This window comes from Pan paniscus, chromosome 1 (genome assembly GCF_029289425.2).
Source record: "Pan paniscus chromosome 1, NHGRI_mPanPan1-v2.0_pri, whole genome shotgun sequence".
Lineage (NCBI taxonomy): Eukaryota > Metazoa > Chordata > Mammalia > Primates > Hominidae > Pan > Pan paniscus.
Window position 1 is genome coordinate 116,506,440 of NC_073249.2, and position 18,193 is coordinate 116,524,632.

At 48.8% G+C, this 18,193-nt stretch overlaps 1 protein-coding gene across 1 annotated transcript; it reads left to right on the plus strand.

The window, feature by feature from the left end:
* Nucleotides 1-15,578: 15,578 nt before the first annotated feature.
* KCNA10 (potassium voltage-gated channel subfamily A member 10) lies at nt 15,579-17,537 on the plus strand. The gene has a single exon (XM_003810661.6). The coding sequence runs from the start codon at nt 15,965-15,967 to the stop codon at nt 17,498-17,500; it is 1,536 nt and encodes a 511-aa protein (XP_003810709.4). The 5' UTR covers nt 15,579-15,964; the 3' UTR covers nt 17,501-17,537.
* Nucleotides 17,538-18,193: the final 656 nt, after the last annotated feature.

Below are 18,193 nucleotides of genomic sequence, written 5' to 3' on the forward strand. Positions count from 1 at the left end.
CTGGCCTGCCATTGCACTCAAAAATCCTCCTCTCTTAAGCCTGGAACCCTGACTTTGAAAAAAAAATCTTCCTCTCCTTTAATGCCTTTATCACCTGCACCCTTTTCCTTAGCCTGGAGTACTTTTCCTTCAGCTCAATGCCACATCCTGGGGAAGCTCTCACCGACCCTTAGGCAGGGTTAGCCCCCAACCCACTATACTCACTGCTGCCCTGCACATGGTACACACCTTTTAACACAGTTTAGATTCACATTTTGGCACTGCCATCTCAGGAGCTCCCTGACCTTGAGCAAACAAACCTCCCTGGTGACTCAGTTTCCCCATCTGTAAAATTGAGATCATCATAATACCCGCTCCTATTGTTGGGGAGTTTAAATGAAGTCACATAAGTAAAGCACTAGGCTCTGTACCTGGCACATTTTACATGCTCAAAAAATGTTAGCTGCTATGAATATTGTTATTCAGTGAATTTTGGTAACCAATTTTGGGCTCTGTTTCCTGCACCTTTTCCCTGTCATGACTTTAGCACACACAGCTCAAATGCATTTGCATTTTCTTCTCAATTGACTCTTCTGACAAGGATGGCAGGTTCCTGTGACAATAAGAGTAGAGAAGCAACGTCAGGAAGAGGAAAAGAAAGGAGAAAAGTGGGGTTTTTTCTAACCGTAGAAAGCCTTCTCACCCTGCCTTATGGCACTGTGTTATTAAGCTGCGATCCCCACCAGTGCCTGCCGTCTTTGGTCAGGGAGCACAGACCTCTCCGAGAGCATCCTAGCCATCTTCCTGCACACAGCAGGATGCAGTTAGGTCCCCCTACCCTGCGGTCCCTGGAGCTTGTCTGATCTCCTCATGGTGAGTGTGCCGTTCATTGCCTTCTTGTTGGGCTGCCTTCTGGACCATAAGCACCTCAAAGGCATCTGCATTTGTTCCCCCTATAACCCAAGCACCCAGCAGTTTCTTTGCCCAAAAACTGGTTGTTGATTAATCGGAAAATTAACCAATTAATAAGTCATTGGAGGTGCTGAGAAGCCTAGGGCCCCTACTCCTCATTTCTCTTGGATTTAGGTCTCTGGAGCTACTTCTCAGAGCCTCCAAGATAAGAGCAGCTGAGCCCCAGCCAGGTTGAGCCCAGCTACCCGGATGAAAAGGAGGTACCCTGAGCCACTACCCAGGTGAGCCACTCCTGTACCAGGACTCAGAGCTGGGAGAAAGGAAGGGTACCCAGGCACCAAATGGAATGATGTACAAAGTCTGTCAGGAGCCTGGGTTAGAGTGGTGAGGACTGTTTGCTCTCTGTGTTTATTCACAGCTGGAACTGACACTACAGTGCCCACCAGCGGCAGCTCAGCTGCCCTGGCATCTGGAGCCAGGTGTGAGCCAGGTGTTCACATCTCTCCCAGGCCCAAACAAACCCCTTAGTTCCCAGGAAGCTGGACAAGGCCTTTTCTCTGGCCACAGCTATGCTCCAGGATGGCAGCCTGGAGGTCAAAGGTAATGACTAGCTGATAAACCTTGACAGTTATCTTGTAAAGGACGATATACCACTGGCTCAAAGGAAAACAATTTTTAGCTGTGGTTATTTACAAAGCACCCCCACCAATTTCTGTTTGTCTCTAGGTTTCCTGTGCATGTCCACCTGTTTTCTCCTCAACAAAACAAAACAAAAAACTTCCCAAGAACCCAAGAGCATCCTGGTGGGATTCTGGAAGATTGGGCCAATCCAAGATTCTTTGCAGATGCTGGACATTTAACTCTATCAAACTGGTAGGAGTCATTCCACTCCTACATATTTGCTCGAAGGAAATGAAAGCATAACCCCACACAAAGACTAAGGCATGAATGTTCACGGCAGCTTTCCAAAAACTGCAACCAACCCAAAAGTCCAGCAGCAAATGAAAGGATAAACAACTTGTGTTATATCCATTCAGTGGAATACTACACAACAATAAAAAGGAATGAACTATTGATACATGCAACAATATTAATGAATCATAAAATATTTCTTCTGAATGAAAGGTACCCGACAAAAAAAGAATATATGCTGTATGATTCCATTCATATAAAATCCTAGAAAATTTTATCCTATCTATAGAAAGCAGATCTGTAGTGAACTGAGAATTGGAATGAGGGAGAAGTGACAGGTATTATAAAGGGACTTGAGGAAGCTTTTCAGGGTGATAGGGATGTCCACTGTCTTGATTGGTGTGGTGGCTTCATGGGTATATACTTATGTCAAAACTTATCAAATTGTACACTTTTAATATGTACAGTTTATTGTATGTCAATTTTATCTAAGTAAAGCTATTCCTACAAATCAGGTCGGAGTAACAATTGCAAAGTTATGTCCAGGGCACAGCCTCAGTTATGCCTACGGGTTCCACTCTGTATCCCAGCACCCAGCACAGTGCCAGGCGCACAGGGGCACAACAAATGTTGCTGAACCTAGTAAATAAATCGATATTGTCCTATTTGACTCATTTGGCCCAGGAGAAACCTTTCCTCCTGGCTTGATCACATCCACTGAGATGTCTGAAGAGCACTCACAGCTTTAGGATGATTAAACGGATCCATGTTAACTACCTAAGCGGAACTGTGAGCAGAGTGCACCTCAACCCACTGCCTCTTCCTCCCTTCTTCTCCTGCTGGCAGCCCCTTCAGATGCTCACTCCTCAGAGAACTCCAATATAGGTCCCAAGCAAAGAGGTAACCTAGATCAGTGCCAGAACTCTCTCTCCCCTGGCACATACATGTCCCTGCTAAGAAGGGCCTCCCTGGGGCAAGGAAGACAGGCACAGTCCCTGGGCACAGCCTCCTGCCTCTGGGCAGTGGCAGTGTGCCAGGCGTTCTGGCTCCCTTGCCCCTGGGATCTAGTCTCTTATCCACCCCTCATAGGACATGACCAACCAAGTAACCCTGAGGGGGAAGCAAGAGCAAACAGGAGTCACAAGAGGGGGAAAAAAAGAACAGAGAAAGACCAAGGGAGCAGGGAGGGCATTGCTCACGGGAAGACAGTGCACCATTTACTAATGGACTCATCAGCTATTGATAGGAAAGGCCTTTGTGCCACCCTATTGCCTGGCCTGGGGAGCTGCGCTGTGATGGGACCTGAGCAATCATGGTGGGCCAGAAACAATTCCTGAGCCAGAATTCAGACCTCAACTCAAGGAATTAGTGGGGTGGTCACCAGGCTTTCTGGGGTACTACCCCTTCTCTAAGACAGAGGCTGCCCTGTGCATAGGAAAACGGGCTGGGAACAGCAAAAGTTTCCTTCATGAGGAACAGCAAAATGTTTCTCATCCCAACACGGCCCAAAACACCTGCCATTAGAGCCCCTTCTGCAGAAAAGGCACTGTGCATCTCCAGGTTCCCGAGAAAAAACCCACAATTTCCATGGGATCAGCTGATCCTCACCCAGCAGCTGCAGGGCCCTGGGACGCCAGACTGGATAGTTTTACAAAGGAAATAAGGGGAAGGGATGGGGTCTGATGATAGAGCAGTACCAGAGGAAGAGCCCAGGGCTACCCAGTGAGGAGCAGGGAGCTCTTAACACATGGGGAGGCCCTGAAGGTGCAGCCTGTGCTCCCCAAAGACAGTTTTACCTATTTTTAATAGCAACATTTGTCCCTAAATCTCTTCAGCACTTTATAGTTTACAAAGCACTTTAAGTCCATTATCTAATAATGGTCTCTTGACTATGAAAGTAGACAGAGAACATATAGAGGTCATTGACTCAAAAATATGACAGCTATGTTTACCGAGTGATTTCACCAGGCCAGGCATTGTGCTAAGTGTTTTATATGTATTAATTCAGTTAAACCTCACACAACACTTTGAGGGATGTTCTATTATTCTCATTCCCATTTTATAGATAAGAAAATGGAGGCTCAGAGAGGTTAGGTAATTTGTCCAAGGTCATGCAGCTAGTAGCTGAGCCTGGATTTGGACCCAGGCAATCACCTCCAGAGCCTATGTGCTGAACCATTGTGCTGTACTGCCACAGAGAGATTAAGGGATGTGCTCAAGGTCACCAGCAATTAAATGCTATAAACTCAATGCCAGGTCTTCTAGATCTCATACAATCTTATCCCACCTCTCTGCCTCGCCTTCATACTATCACCCAAATACACCCCCTCAGGATGGTAAGGTCAGACAGCCGGGGCAGTGTCCTTCCTCTCCACCCCCAAGGATCTGGGACACAGGACTAGACAGTTTTATGAAGGAAGTAAGTGGGGAGGGGTCCTCTCCCTGAGGAGGGAGCCCTTCCCAACATTGTCTCTCCTCCAGGCCACAGCCCTCCCAGGGAACCGGAAGGGGTCTGGCTAGAGTTGGAGAAAGCTCTGTATATCAGCTCAGTCAGGCCAAGGTTCCAGCCCTCAGGTCCCATGGGACTGAACCAAGCATCCTTTTTTATCCCCTACCCTGACCCTTCCCGCAGCAGGTGGGCGGAGGCCCATCATAAACTCTTCAGTGCCAGGCAGGGGCCAGTCACTGAGGAGACCAGGAAAGCAATGCCTGACTTGATCAGCCAGTCACGCAAGGTCTCCTATGAGCAGGGGTAATGATTGGGAGACACAAGCCCACCACCACCACCACCCTCTGCTGCCTGCATGTTATCACTGGCTTTAGGAAACACCCTTAGTCAGTAGCTAACTCAAACCCTGAGTGCATCAGTATCTGATCTGTGCACCTTAAGCCCTGACGCTGGAGGTTGTACTTTCCTGAGTTCACTTTGCCCAGTTGTCCCTGGAGCCCTGCCACCCTGTATCCTGCCCACTGACCACGACTGGATCCTCTCTCCAGCTTCCTCCAGAGACAGAGACAGCCAGGGAGATCCTGTTTCACAGAAGGATAGGATTTCTGAATCCCAGGCACCAGCTGGGCAGGCTCCTTCTTGCCAATCCTCCTCTTTACCTCGAGAACAGCAGATTCCCCATGGAGAGCTGACCCAGCCAGAGCACCCACGGCTCACCCAGGCTGAAGAAGACACACCTTCTCTTCTATTGCTCCTGCTGGTGAGTTCTTGGACACATTTTTTTTCCTTCACCCCACACTTCAATCTCCGCACCTGGATCTTAACCACCATATCTAAGGGCCCCAAATATCTTTCTCCTGGAGTTCCTGGAGCATCCTGCAGAAATTTGATTGCATGCATGGCAATAAGCAAACGCTAGCCAGATCAGCTCATCTCCCAGCACGCTCTCAGGGAAACACATTATTCTACAGTCCACATTCCTAGTTTAGTCCTGAGCCTTCTAAGAACACCAGTTTCAGTTCCCCACCTATGTCTGGACTTCGTCTTTCCACAAGAAGAAAGCAGAGCTGCCCCCACAACCGCAAGCACCATGCCCCTTTCTGCTCCAGAAATTCTGGAGCCTTCTTGGGATTTAAGGAGGCCCACTATCAGTCCTCTGCTCAAAGCCCCATGTAAGACCCAATAGAAGAACAGGCTTAGAAGCCAACAGCAGAACTTTAGCCAGGAGAATAGAGAATGGCCTCCATGGTATTTTGTCAGGCACACAGGCAGCCTCACTGCCCACCCCACCCACCACAGGCAAATGCCTGCCATTCCACCATGGATGCTTTGTTCTGTAGCTCATGCCTTTGTGCACCAATCAATGAATTATTCGACAAATATTTTCAGATGTTCTTCTATGTGCAAGGCAACATATTAGGTACGGGGGTGATACAAAGATATGAATCTTTCCCCCAAATCTCTCTGTACACATTATTATTTCCCCCACTTTATGGATGAGGAATTGAGACACAAAGAGGTTAAGTAGCATGCTCAAGCTCATGCAGCTTAATTAATCCTGGAACGTAGCTACAGTGTAGTTCTTAAGGGAGGTAACCCCAAGAAAATAACTCAAGATTGGGGTGCTCACAATAAAGGAGAGGCTGGCATTTGGCATTTTATTGGTCAGTGTCAACACTTAGCCACAGGGCTTGCTTGCCTCACCCTGGGCTGCCTGTTCAGGGAAAGAAAGGCAAGGAAGAAAGTATGGTGGGCAACAGCCAGGTGGAGTAGGGGCCAAGTCCACTCCCCACTCCAGTTCCCTGGTGGATGCTACATGTGTCCACAGATGCTAAAGTTGGCTGCAGACAGTAGATGAGGCCAAGGTCCCACCACAGCCTGGGAGACAGAGGCACACACAGGATGTGTGCCAGGCTGGGTGTGGAGGGAATCACTGGAAGCCTTTCGCAGGAGTGACTTAATCCACCCTGGCTGTGCGGAGGAGCACTCTGGTAGCCACATAGGGAGGACAAAAAGAACTGAGGAGGCCATGGCAGCAATCCAGGCAAGGAGTGACATCTGCACAATGGCTGGCAACAGGACGGAGAAAGGGGAGAGGTGGGGCAGAGATGGGACCTCACGGAGGCAGATCCCACAGGTTTTGGAAACTGATGGGTGTGAAGGTCTGGGAGAAAGAGGCCTTTACCTGAGCAGAGAACCAGACCAGGGCACACCCCGGGGACAGGAGAAGACTCTGTGAGCTCAGACAATCACAGGGGCGCCAAAGGAAGGCTCCACTTATGCTTTCACAGCCTGGCCAAGGCAAGGCAGCTGTTCCCCAGGGCAGCCAGGCCTGGGCTCCTACACACACTGTAACCAGCTTTTACATCGTGCTCGCCATGTGTCTGGTGCTGTTGTGTTTTACATTCACCCCTTTAATTATCTTGACAGCCCTATGATATAGGTATTCTCATTTTACAGATGAAGAAACTGAGGCACAAAGATTAAGTGTCTTGCACAGGGCCACAGGACTAGCTGGTTATAGAGCTGATATTGCAAACCCTGCTGTCCCCAGAGTCAATGTTTGTTAACACCGTGCTAAATAAACTGCCTCCTGGGAGGGTGAAGGGAGGATGTTGGGAAGGGATGAGGCAAGTTTAGGTAAATTTATCAGTGGTGAATTGCAGCATGTTATTGAGAAAAATCAGAGAAGCACCTTGGTTCAGAAAGGCTCCTCATCAGTGGGCAAACCTGGCTCAGGGCTGGTGAATCTATCCCCTGTGTTTTCATGAGCATTCTGACATCTGTTATCTCACATGGGCTTCAGACCTATTCATTCAACACAGATGTTTTTAAGAACCTTCCATACAGAGTATCAGGGGATAGTCTGCAGGGCAGATGTTTCCAAGACTGTTTTAAAGATGAAGGAACTAAGATCTAGCAAGCTAACGTGACTCCCCTAAAGCTACACAGCCGGCAAGAAGCAGAGGCAAACCTGAACTCATGTCCACAGACTCCACATCCCATGCTCTCCAGCTGATAAACTGGCTTCATGAAAACTGGTGGCTGAGGGCCAGGTGGCAAGAGTGGAGTGTTAAATAGAAATGTCCCCTACCTTACAGTTTCATCTAAAATAATTCCTTCTTACATTCCTGGGAATGGGTAAAAACAAACCCATATTTCAGGGGATGGGAAGGAGAGGTTTCACAGGAACAAAAACCCCAGCGCACTACTGCTAATCTGCCCTTCCCCATCCCACACCCCACAGCTGAGCTGAGCTGGTCAAGAAGGAAGCTTGGTGGGGCTCTGTCGAAGCCCCCTCAGGGAGCAGCAGCTGGATACCGGGTGAGAGGCTGAAACTGGGACCTAGTTGAGGACAGGGCATGGTGAGTGTATGGAGAGTGTTCAGCTCAGTCCCAGCTCTCTGCATTGTCCCTCCTGGCTCCACACCTCCCCAAGGACCTGCTTAGCAAGGCTGACACCCAGAACTCTGCAGAAGGCCAGCCCAAAACTGCAATGAGCTTCCCACTTTCCAAAGTCCGAAGGGTAAATACCCATGATAGACTTGAGCAGAAGCTGCATTGCTGAAGGTGCAGGTACTGATGGAACCAGCCCCTCAGCTGCCAACCACCATGTATAGGCAGAACCTGTAGGAAGTTCTTCAGGCTTCCAGACCCATTACTTCTTTGTTGTCTCTCCCAGTATCCAGAAACTGCATTTATTACCATCAGAGGCAGATGCTCCCTTCTCTCCAGAGCAAACAAGAAGGCAATATGGGGACTTGATGGTGCACAAAATCAAGAGGTCCAGGAAAAAGACGCCAGGAGTCCTGCTTCCCAGTTGGCTTCCAGAGCAAAAGTATTTCACCCAGTGTTGGGAGGCAGCTGTTCCAGTCTCCATGGTTCATAGCAGTTAAATTGTAAGCTCTTATATTCCTGCAGGAATGAATTCTTCCGTGATTGTTCTTTTCAGCATCGCTGCTGCTGCTCGGGTTTTAAATGAAAGAACTCCTGCTTGCATCATTTCATCCCTTTAGGAAGATAGGTTTGTCCTTGAGCAGTCCCTGCAGGGAGAGAGACAGACTGCCCACACTGTGCCCATCGACACTCTAACAAGGAAGAGAGTCACGTGACCAGCTTTCTGTGCCCCCTCCAGCCCTCCTTGTCTTCTTTCAATTGCTCCAAGTAACAGAACATTCTCCTGTTCTGAGAGGCAGAGAGACTAGATGGGAGAAGGGGGTGTCAGGGCACACCTGGAACAGAAACATCTGTGCAACGTGGGTGGTACTGGGGAGTGCAAATTTGTGCATGGGAACCCTCTCATGCGTGCCTGCATATTTACGCCAGTACATGTCTATCTCTGTCTTCAGGTATCTTGGTAATTGTATGTGCAGCATGGATATGTCCGTGGCTGTGTGAGAAGACTCACATAGCCATGCTGGTGTGTGCCTGAGTGTGTCTGTTGTGGCTATTTGTGTGTCTGTATGTTTGTGTTGCATGTGTGTCTCCATGTCTCTGTGTATGTGTGTGGGCACTGCCCCTGGCTGAATGACAGTAGACCACACGTGGTAGTGGATCTGCTGTTGTGGGACTGTGACAGAAACGTGAGTTTGAGTCACAGCTTTATAACGTAGTGACTGAAGGACTGTGAGCCAATCACACAGCTTTCTGGACCTCAGTTGTCTTATTTGCTAAATGGGGGTAATAATCGTCACCTTCCTTAGGGTGCATCGTGAGGCTCACATCCTGTGTGGAACTGTGTGGTCAGCAGGAGTGTAGGTAACCGAGTGACCACCTCACCCCTCACAGCAGGACAGGAGGAAGCAGCTTCACCACAGACAGAGGGGCTTAGAGCACGGGCCGTACAAGTTCTACCCAGCCTCTGATGGCCCAGGCACATCGGTCCCCGAGGCCTTCCCCTTACTGACTATGCCTGTCCCAGCAGGCTCAGCATCAGCATGGACAGCCTCTGAAAGGGCCTGGCTGCCATACTAGTAAGGGTGAAACTCACCCACTTTACCGTTGGCAGGACAGGAAAAGGAGGAATGGCCATCCCCACCCCCATGGTCCCTGACTGGGCCCAACTGATAGCAGCTGCCAGCATTTGCTGAGTGCCTACTGCACTCTGTGTGCTTTCTATGTGACATCACTTTCTCACCACACCCTTTCCAGGGAGGTGCTAGCAAGGCTACTGTAAAGACGAAGAACCCTAAGTGAAGGGAGCATAAGTCACTTGTTCTCTGTCACGCAGACACTAAGTGGTCAAGCCAGGATTGGGAGCTGGCCCTCCTGTCTGCTCCCAGAGCCTGTGCTCCTGACCAGGATGGAAAGCCTGCCTCAGGCTGGATGAGGGGCAGCCCCCACACCCAGCCTGCTGACCTCCCCACTGAATTCAGGTCTCCTGACGGACGCTGCTCTCAGTTTCCAGCTCTACCCTTTCCATGTCCCTAAGGCTGACATCGCCACCTCTGCTTTCCACTCAGAAAGGCTGGAGGAGCTGGGCACTCGAGGGACCAGAGGGGCTACAGTGAGCAGCAGAGCCAGCGAGTCTTGCCTAAGACCCCATCTTACCATTCCCTGGTTGGGGAAACTGAGGTTCTTGGAGAGTGAGGCAACGTAATCCCGACCACGTGAGACAGAGAGGAACAGAATCCACACTCTTCCGGCCGGGCCGTGGTTCAGCATGAGCCGAAGAGATGGGGCTTGGCTCTAAGAGGGGCAGAGACCAGAAAGGGTGAGGTTTGAGAGCCACTCACTGGGGAGAATCTGCAAGACCTGAGGCCTGGCTGACCCTAAAGTGAAAGAAAAGCGGCATCAAAGAGATAAGTAAAGGGTCCTCGGAATGGCCCAGGGATTGCTTCCAGCAGGACAGCAGCGCCCTCTTCTGTCCAGTCACAAGAGGTGTCACGGTTTGCGTTTCACCCCCACCTTCCTTCAGTCCTTCACTCATTTGCTCAAGGACCGGAGAGCCAGGCCCACCTGCCCACCCCCTCATCCTCCTACCTGCTTCCAGCCCTGCGACATCTGAGCTCCCTGTCACCGGGGCCTTGGGGCCCTGAGATGCAGTACACACTGTTGTCTTTGCATGATTACTTATTTCAACCATTCTCTGACTAAGGAACAGCTGCTGCCTCACCTGAATGTGTAGGAGGTGTTGGAGTTGCTAGGCAACCAAAGTTGACCCATGGGGAAAGGCCATGGGATGGGTTCTGGACACTGCCTGCTTGGTATAGCTCTGTGACCTTGAAAAGCCAGGTCCACAGCCCTGACATTAGCCACAGATGTCTGCAGGTCTGTTCTGGGAGAAGCACAGGGCTGAGCCCCTCCCCATGCCCTGCCTGCAGGAAGTGCCTGGTCCAGTCAGAGAAGAGGTTACCTGAACCATAAAGCCTCATCCTCAGTCTGGCTGCCAACATGAAGAGCTACAGGGCTCAGGAGGGGCAGTTGGGATGGCTGAGGTCTGCGTCACGTAGGCAGGGAAAGCTTCCCAAAAAAGATCAGCTCCCATCTATGGGATGCCTACTGCATGCCAGGCAAAGTTCTATACACTATCTCATTCTTTCCCCCAAGAATCCAAAAGAAAGGTATGATTAGACCCAGTTAGAGGGGAAGAAAGCAGAGTTCACAGAGGTGGTGATGTGCCTAAGGTCACATACCTAGTGGGTAAAAAGATGGGATTCAAACCCAAGCCCATCTGGCTGTTAGGGAAGGGCAATGAGCAGAGGTCAGAAGATGGGAAAGCATAGGGGTCTCCGGGATAGTGAGGGGGCCAGCCTGTTCCCACATGCCAGATGCTGAGGGACCCAAAGATGACAAAGTTCTAGAAGATAAAACATGAATCAAATAAAATGCCGAGAAGGAAATGTAGACATCTTCCAGGGGGTGCTCAGAAGGGCAAGAGTGCCTTCACCTGGAGTCCTTAGAGAAAGCTTCACCTTCAGGTGAGGTTAGAAGTGAAGTATGCAGGTGGCAGGACCTGCTCACATGGTGGCCTGGAGGGAGGAAAGTACAAGTATGTTCAGCAAGGAAAAGAGATCTGTTTCAGCCCAGTGCACTGTCTCAGCACTGTGCCAGGCAAGCACAGAGATTACATGTAGAATCGGACGTTATGGAAGACTCTTGAAAGTGATGATCATTTCAGCTATGGGTGAGAGTTCAGCCTGGTGTAATGGCAATTCCATCAAGGCCCTGGATCACTGGGCAGATCAAAAGATCTAAGACTCAAAGGGTGTCACACAGAGCAGACTCCAGGCCCCTGCCTGTTGCAATGGGAGCCAGTCCCCAAATACCCCCAGCTGTGCAGTTACAGCTTCATCAAGTGACTCACCCCACCCAAGGCGTCCGTCTCCTTCCAGAGTGTGGGGCAGAGGGGGGCAGCCCAGACTGTGAGTCCAAGGGGCAGAAACAACTCTGATCTTGACTCTTATGAAATACTAATTATAGTACAAAAGCCTATTGAAAGAGTGAAACCCTTCCAGAGAAGCAGATATTTTCCAGTGCAAATAGAGGCTTCTCTCCCACCACTAAACAGACAAAATGCCCAGCACCAAGCTGAGAGAGCCAGCCTGCCATGGCCCGGGGCGTCCTTGACATTGTGCACATCTCTGAGAGAGGGTAAAGTGCCCACAGCCTGATCTGCAGGGATACAGCACTGCTGGGTGTTCTCTGGGCACCAAGACTGACCCTGGGCTCCAGGGTACATTCACTCTTTCTAAACAGTTTGCTGAGCTCTTGCAACATGAGCAGACATGGTGCTGGGCACCGTAGTGAGCACTATGCAAGAGTAATCCCCTCTTTCCACATGACCCATGCAGTTTACAGAGCATCATACCATCCCCTTTGGTCCTTGCCAAAATCTTGAGGAATCATTGGCAAACCATGCACTTTTATTTCTTTTGTTTGTGTGATTGCCTTTTTTTTTTTTTACAGATTTGTTGAAATACAATGACGCACACTAAACTTAGAGTGTGCTACTTGATAAGTTTTGACTAGTGTATAGACTTGTGAAGCCATCACAAAATCAAGATAAGAAGCATAAACTTCACCCCTACAATCTTGAGCCCCTTTGTAACTCTGCCCTCACCCTCTCCATCCTCATCCCCAGACAATTGCTGATCTGCTTCCTGTCATTCTAGATTAGTTTGCATTTTCTAGAGTTTCATATAAATAGAATTATTCTATATGTGTATCCTTTTTATCTAGCTCCTTTGACTCTGCATATTTTCTTATTACAGATGAAAAAATGGAGTCTGGATGAGGTAATGCAAGCAGTCAGTAATCACAGAACTGTAGAGGCAATGCAGGTGTCCTGGCCCTGAGCCCATGCACCAACCACCACCCCTCATTCATTCATCACTCATTCATTCACTCACTCACCAGAGATGAATTGCGCACATAGGTGGGCTAGCCAAGTGGTGCATAAGACAGACATGTTCCCTGCCTTCATGAGCTTACAACTCTTCATTCATTCATCCATTCACCTACTTAACAAGCAAGTGCTTAACAAATAATCACTCTACATCCACAGGATACACTGTTTGAAACTGGCACTGCCCCACTACGTCCAATACCACCCTGACCCTCATCAGCCACCCTCCTATATGCAACTTTGAGCTGTACACTGGGGCGACGCAGGTGGGATCGTAGGGGAATCCTGTCCTCCAAGACCAAGCAGGCTGATAGGAAAAGCTCTGCAAAACACAGTCATGCACCCTGAAAACTTACAAGAGAGCTGAAGAGTGAAGGCTGATCCCCTGGAAGCTGGTGCTCCAAACTGAGGACAAAAGTGAGCATCTACACAAGCAGGCTAGCAGCACAGGGAGAGAGAGGGCTCTCTCAGACACTGGCCAGGGCAGGCTCCTGGGACAAGGTAGGATCTGAATAGTTCCCAGATGGGCAGGGAGGAATAGATGATGGAGGAAGGGAGGGGGAGTAAAAAGCATATGAGAAGCAAGAGCAAAACAAGGATGAAGGCATGGAGTCAGGACTGGGCTGAGCAGAAAGGGAGAATAGTGAGCTGAGAATTCCTCCTGCAGTTCTTTACGTGAAACATGCTTTCTACAAGCATGTTATATTGGGTTTATGTGTGGAGCAGAGGGGAGGAAAGCGTAAAGGGAGATTTTTGTAATTTTACAATTTACAGTTACAATTTACAAAGTGCTTTCACTGTTACTACCTTATTTAGTTCTCAGTATAATCTTTGAGATGGGAATTACTATTATTTTTACCCATTTTATAGATTAGAAAGCTGAGTCATAAAATCCAATGATTTGCTTTAAAATATACACTCCTAAGTGGTGGGGCAGAGCCTCACACCAGGTCCTTGTCCTCAAGACGGTTCTCTTTTCTCTTTGTTTTAATGATTAACATTTGCTACTAATGGGGCAGGTGGAGCCGCCTGCACAGCACACTTCTGTAGACCACGGAATATGCTGTTTGACCTTGGCACTGTCTGCCACCTCCTCACCATCAGACCCTCATCAAACACCCTCCTACCTGTCACTTGACCTGGGGGTGGAAGTGACAAAGAGGAACCTAGGAGGCAGGGAGAAGGGAAATGGCCTGGCTCCCAGAAAAGGAAGTTAATTATTTGGCCAAAGAAGCTCTCCCTAATCCCCAAATGCTTTCTGCTGCTGGCCTCCAGAGAAGTTCCTGATAAGGGTCACTCTAGCCTTGGCTAGAACCATGGAAGTGGTTCCCAAACCTTGCCCAAAGCTCACTGATGGTACTCATTCCTCTCAGAAAGCGGGACTGATTCACACCTGGAAGATAATCATCAGGGAGCACCATCTGCGGTCCAAGACCCCAAAGGAGAAAATGGTGCTCCGAAGACACAAGATCAGCACAGAGCTGGAGTCCCCCACCCACAGCCATCCAGCTGCCAAGCAGTTCAGGACAAGGCCCCCAAATCATCATGCGAATTACTGTGAAGCTACATTTCTCCAGGGCTTACCATGTACAGAGCCAGGATTTGAACTCGGGTAGACTGATTCTATTCTCAGATTCCATCCTGCCTCCCAGCCATCCTACTGCTCACCGAGCCTTGCACAGCAGGCTGGCACCTGGCATGCTTGGCAGTGGGTACATCCTTCCTCATTCCACAACTGAGGAAGCAGCAGCTCCGTGAAATTAGGCCGTTTGCAATGGCCACATACTCCTGAGAGGTAGAATGGGTATTCTACCAGTGCTGACCAACCAGACTTGAGCTCATCATTCAACACATGGCACCTGAACTGAGAAAAGGGGTCATGGGATGGAAAGAGCTCTGGGCCCCTGACAATTCTGTGGCCCTAGCCTACAGCTCCCCACAAGGCTCGGCTCCTATATAGGGACTCCATGGTCTAGTGGGAAAGGCCCTGGGCCAGAAGGCCATGGCCAGGTTTAGGTCAGGACTCTGTAGCACTAGTTATGTGACCTTAGGAAGTCACTTTGTCCCTGTGACTTGGTTTCCCCATCTGCAAAACAGAGATAACATCTAACCTCACGTGATTATTGTCATCTAGTGAGATAAGTGAATGTGGAATCACTTTGAAAAGACTACAACACTACACTGCAGGATAGCCTTGTTGCCTGTAAAGGAAACCTCTCCAAGGCTATGACCACTACAGATTTTGCCTGAGGTTAAGTCCCTTACTTCTCTCCCACTCCCACCCCCAGCCTGCCTGGGTTCAGTGTTCTTAAATTGAAACTGAAGCTAGAATGAACCTGAGGAAAGAAATATTAGTCTATGTGTATAGATGTCCAAGCCCACTGGGCATGATTTCCTAACCCCACCTCCAGCGCACACACACACACACACATATACACACACACACACACACACACACACACGATTATTTACTTCCTTCCCACCTAAAATGATTTCTCAAAATGAAATTACTTCCTATGGACACCTTGGACTCAGGCCAAAAAAAATTCCAATTGCTGGTAGTTTCTAAAGTGCTTGTTATGTGGGAAAGTTGACAAAAAACAATAGCTATAATATAGTGATCTTTCTTTCCACCAAGCATTCCATACGTGTTATCTCATTTGAGGTACCTTCAAAACAACTCTAGGAGTTATTTCCAGGTGAGGGGTCATTTAGAGGACATTGTCGATTGGCCAACCCAGCGTCTTGTTTTTCCTTCCCTAAAGAATCCCCATTGGGTTCATAGATCTGGTTCCACCCTTCACCACTTGGTCCAGAAGCAGGGGTGGAAGTGATGCAAAATGGTTGAATTCTAGATATATTTTGAAGACATGACCAAAAGGATGTGTGAGGGACTGGCTGTTGGTGTGAAAGAGAGACATTACGAATGAGATTGGGCATGGAGACGTGTTTGGTGAGACAGAAGGCTTCATGCAAATAAAAGATCATGCTTTTTATTATTAAGGAATGTTAACTTCCTCTTTTAGTATGGCCCCTCTGCCATCACATATGGAGACCATCCTTTGCTGGGGAGAATCTCCCCTTCTTTGCCAGGATCCTTTTTTTGCAATTTCTCCTAGTTATTAGTTTATGCAAACTCAGGGGTACAAAATGATTTTAAGGGAAGCATGCTGCCAAAATAACCATGACGTTCCTTCCCAAGCTACAAATAAGTCATTGATTAGCCCATTGGTGTACCTTACCTCAATAAACAAGGGCCAGTTATATTCTGCCCTGGATCTTGTATAATGAACTTCTTCTTCTCCATAGCTCACAGCAGGCAGTGAAGGCTGAGGATCTTCATGCTTCTTCCCTGGCTCCCCTAGAATGGATGTGTGTGGCTGGAAAGAAATGGAGGTTGCGCTGGTCAATTTTGATAATTCAGATGAAATCCAAGAAGAGCCAGGCTATGCCACAGACTTCGACTCAACCAGCCCAAAAGGCCGGCCTGGGGGCAGCTCCTTCTCCAACTGGAAGATCCTCATCAGCGAAAGCACCAACCATGAGACGGCCTTCTCCAAGCTTCCGGGAGACTATGCTGACCCCCCAGGGCCTGAGCCAGTGGTCCTAAATGAAGGAAACCAGCGGGTGATCATCAACATTGCTGGGCTGAGATTTGAGACCCAGCTCAGAACCCTTAGTCAGTTCCCAGAGACTCTCCTGGGAGACCGGGAGAAAAGGATGCAGTTCTTTGACTCCATGAGAAATGAGTATTTCTTTGATCGGAACCGGCCCAGTTTTGATGGAATCCTATATTACTACCAATCTGGTGGGAAAATTCGGCGCCCAGCCAATGTTCCTATTGATATCTTTGCTGATGAAATCTCCTTCTATGAGCTGGGTAGTGAGGCCATGGACCAGTTCCGGGAGGATGAAGGCTTCATCAAAGACCCTGAAACACTGCTACCCACCAATGACATCCACCGTCAGTTCTGGCTCCTCTTTGAGTACCCTGAGAGTTCCAGCGCTGCCCGTGCTGTGGCCGTGGTCTCGGTGTTGGTTGTGGTCATCTCCATCACCATCTTCTGCCTGGAGACACTGCCAGAGTTCCGGGAGGATAGGGAGCTGAAGGTGGTCAGAGACCCCAATCTCAACATGAGCAAGACAGTTCTCTCCCAGACCATGTTCACTGACCCTTTCTTCATGGTGGAGTCTACCTGCATCGTGTGGTTCACCTTCGAGCTGGTGCTCCGGTTTGTGGTCTGCCCCAGCAAGACTGACTTCTTCAGGAACATCATGAACATCATTGACATCATCTCCATTATCCCCTACTTTGCAACTCTCATCACAGAGCTAGTCCAGGAGACAGAGCCGAGTGCCCAACAGAACATGTCCCTGGCCATCCTGAGGATCATCCGCCTGGTGAGGGTCTTCCGCATCTTCAAGCTCTCGCGCCACTCCAAGGGGCTGCAGATCCTCGGGCAAACGCTGAAGGCGTCCATGCGGGAGTTGGGGTTGCTCATCTTCTTTCTCTTCATTGGAGTCATCCTCTTCTCCAGTGCAGTTTACTTTGCTGAGGTGGATGAGCCAGAGTCCCATTTCTCTAGCATTCCTGATGGCTTCTGGTGGGCAGTGGTCACCATGACAACTGTAGGCTATGGGGACATGTGCCCGACCACCCCAGGGGGGAAGATTGTGGGCACTCTGTGTGCCGTTGCAGGGGTCCTCACCATTGCCCTCCCTGTGCCTGTCATTGTCTCCAACTTCAATTACTTCTACCACCGGGAGACTGAGAATGAAGAAAAGCAGAACATCCCAGGAGAAATTGAAAGAATCCTCAACAGTGTAGGCTCAAGAATGGGCAGCACAGACTCTCTTAATAAGACCAATGGTGGCTGTTCCACAGAGAAGTCTAGGAAGTGATCAGTCCAGGGTCCATCTTGGGTCCATCCTGTCTCTCTTCTCTCTTCTCTCTTCTCTCTCTCTCTCGCTTTCTCCCCTCCTCTCTCTCTTCCTTCTGCCTTCCCTTCCTCCCTTCATTCCTTCCTCTTTCCCTCTCCCTTCTCTTACTTCATCTTTCCAAAGATCAAAATGTATCTTTTGTGATCAATAACTATCTTTGACTACAAAGATCAAAATGTATCTTTTGTGATCAATAACTATCTTTGACTACAAGCTATTTTAATAAGCCCATACTTCTACTGTATTTTCTAAACTGTTTCTTTTCAATACATTATAGAAAGATTTGGATCTCTTTTCCTATGAAGGGATAGTTCAGGTCCCCAGACCAGAAATACTGGTATCACCCGGGAGCATGAAAATGCAGAATCTAGGCCTACTCTGACCTACTGAATCAGAATCTGCAGTTTAACAAGATCCCAAGTGATTCGTTTGCATATTAAAGATTTAAAAGCACTGGTTTTGGTCTTCCTACGAGGAAGCATATGAAAAGACCAAGGGTTGCTGTGAGCAAAGAGGAAGAGCTCAGAGTTATTCAATTACAATAATAATAATACCTTGTACTTGTGTAGCACTGCATAAATTTTCCAAAACACTTTCACCTACATTATCTCACTGCATCTTAGAATAATCAGATTTGATTATTATTCGATTTGA

Bases quoted from the DNA above. Each gene is read 5' to 3' on its own strand.
- KCNA10 (XM_003810661.6), top strand. From the start codon at position 15,965: ATGGATGTGTGTGGCTGGAAAGAAATGGAGGTTGCGCTGGTCAATTTT.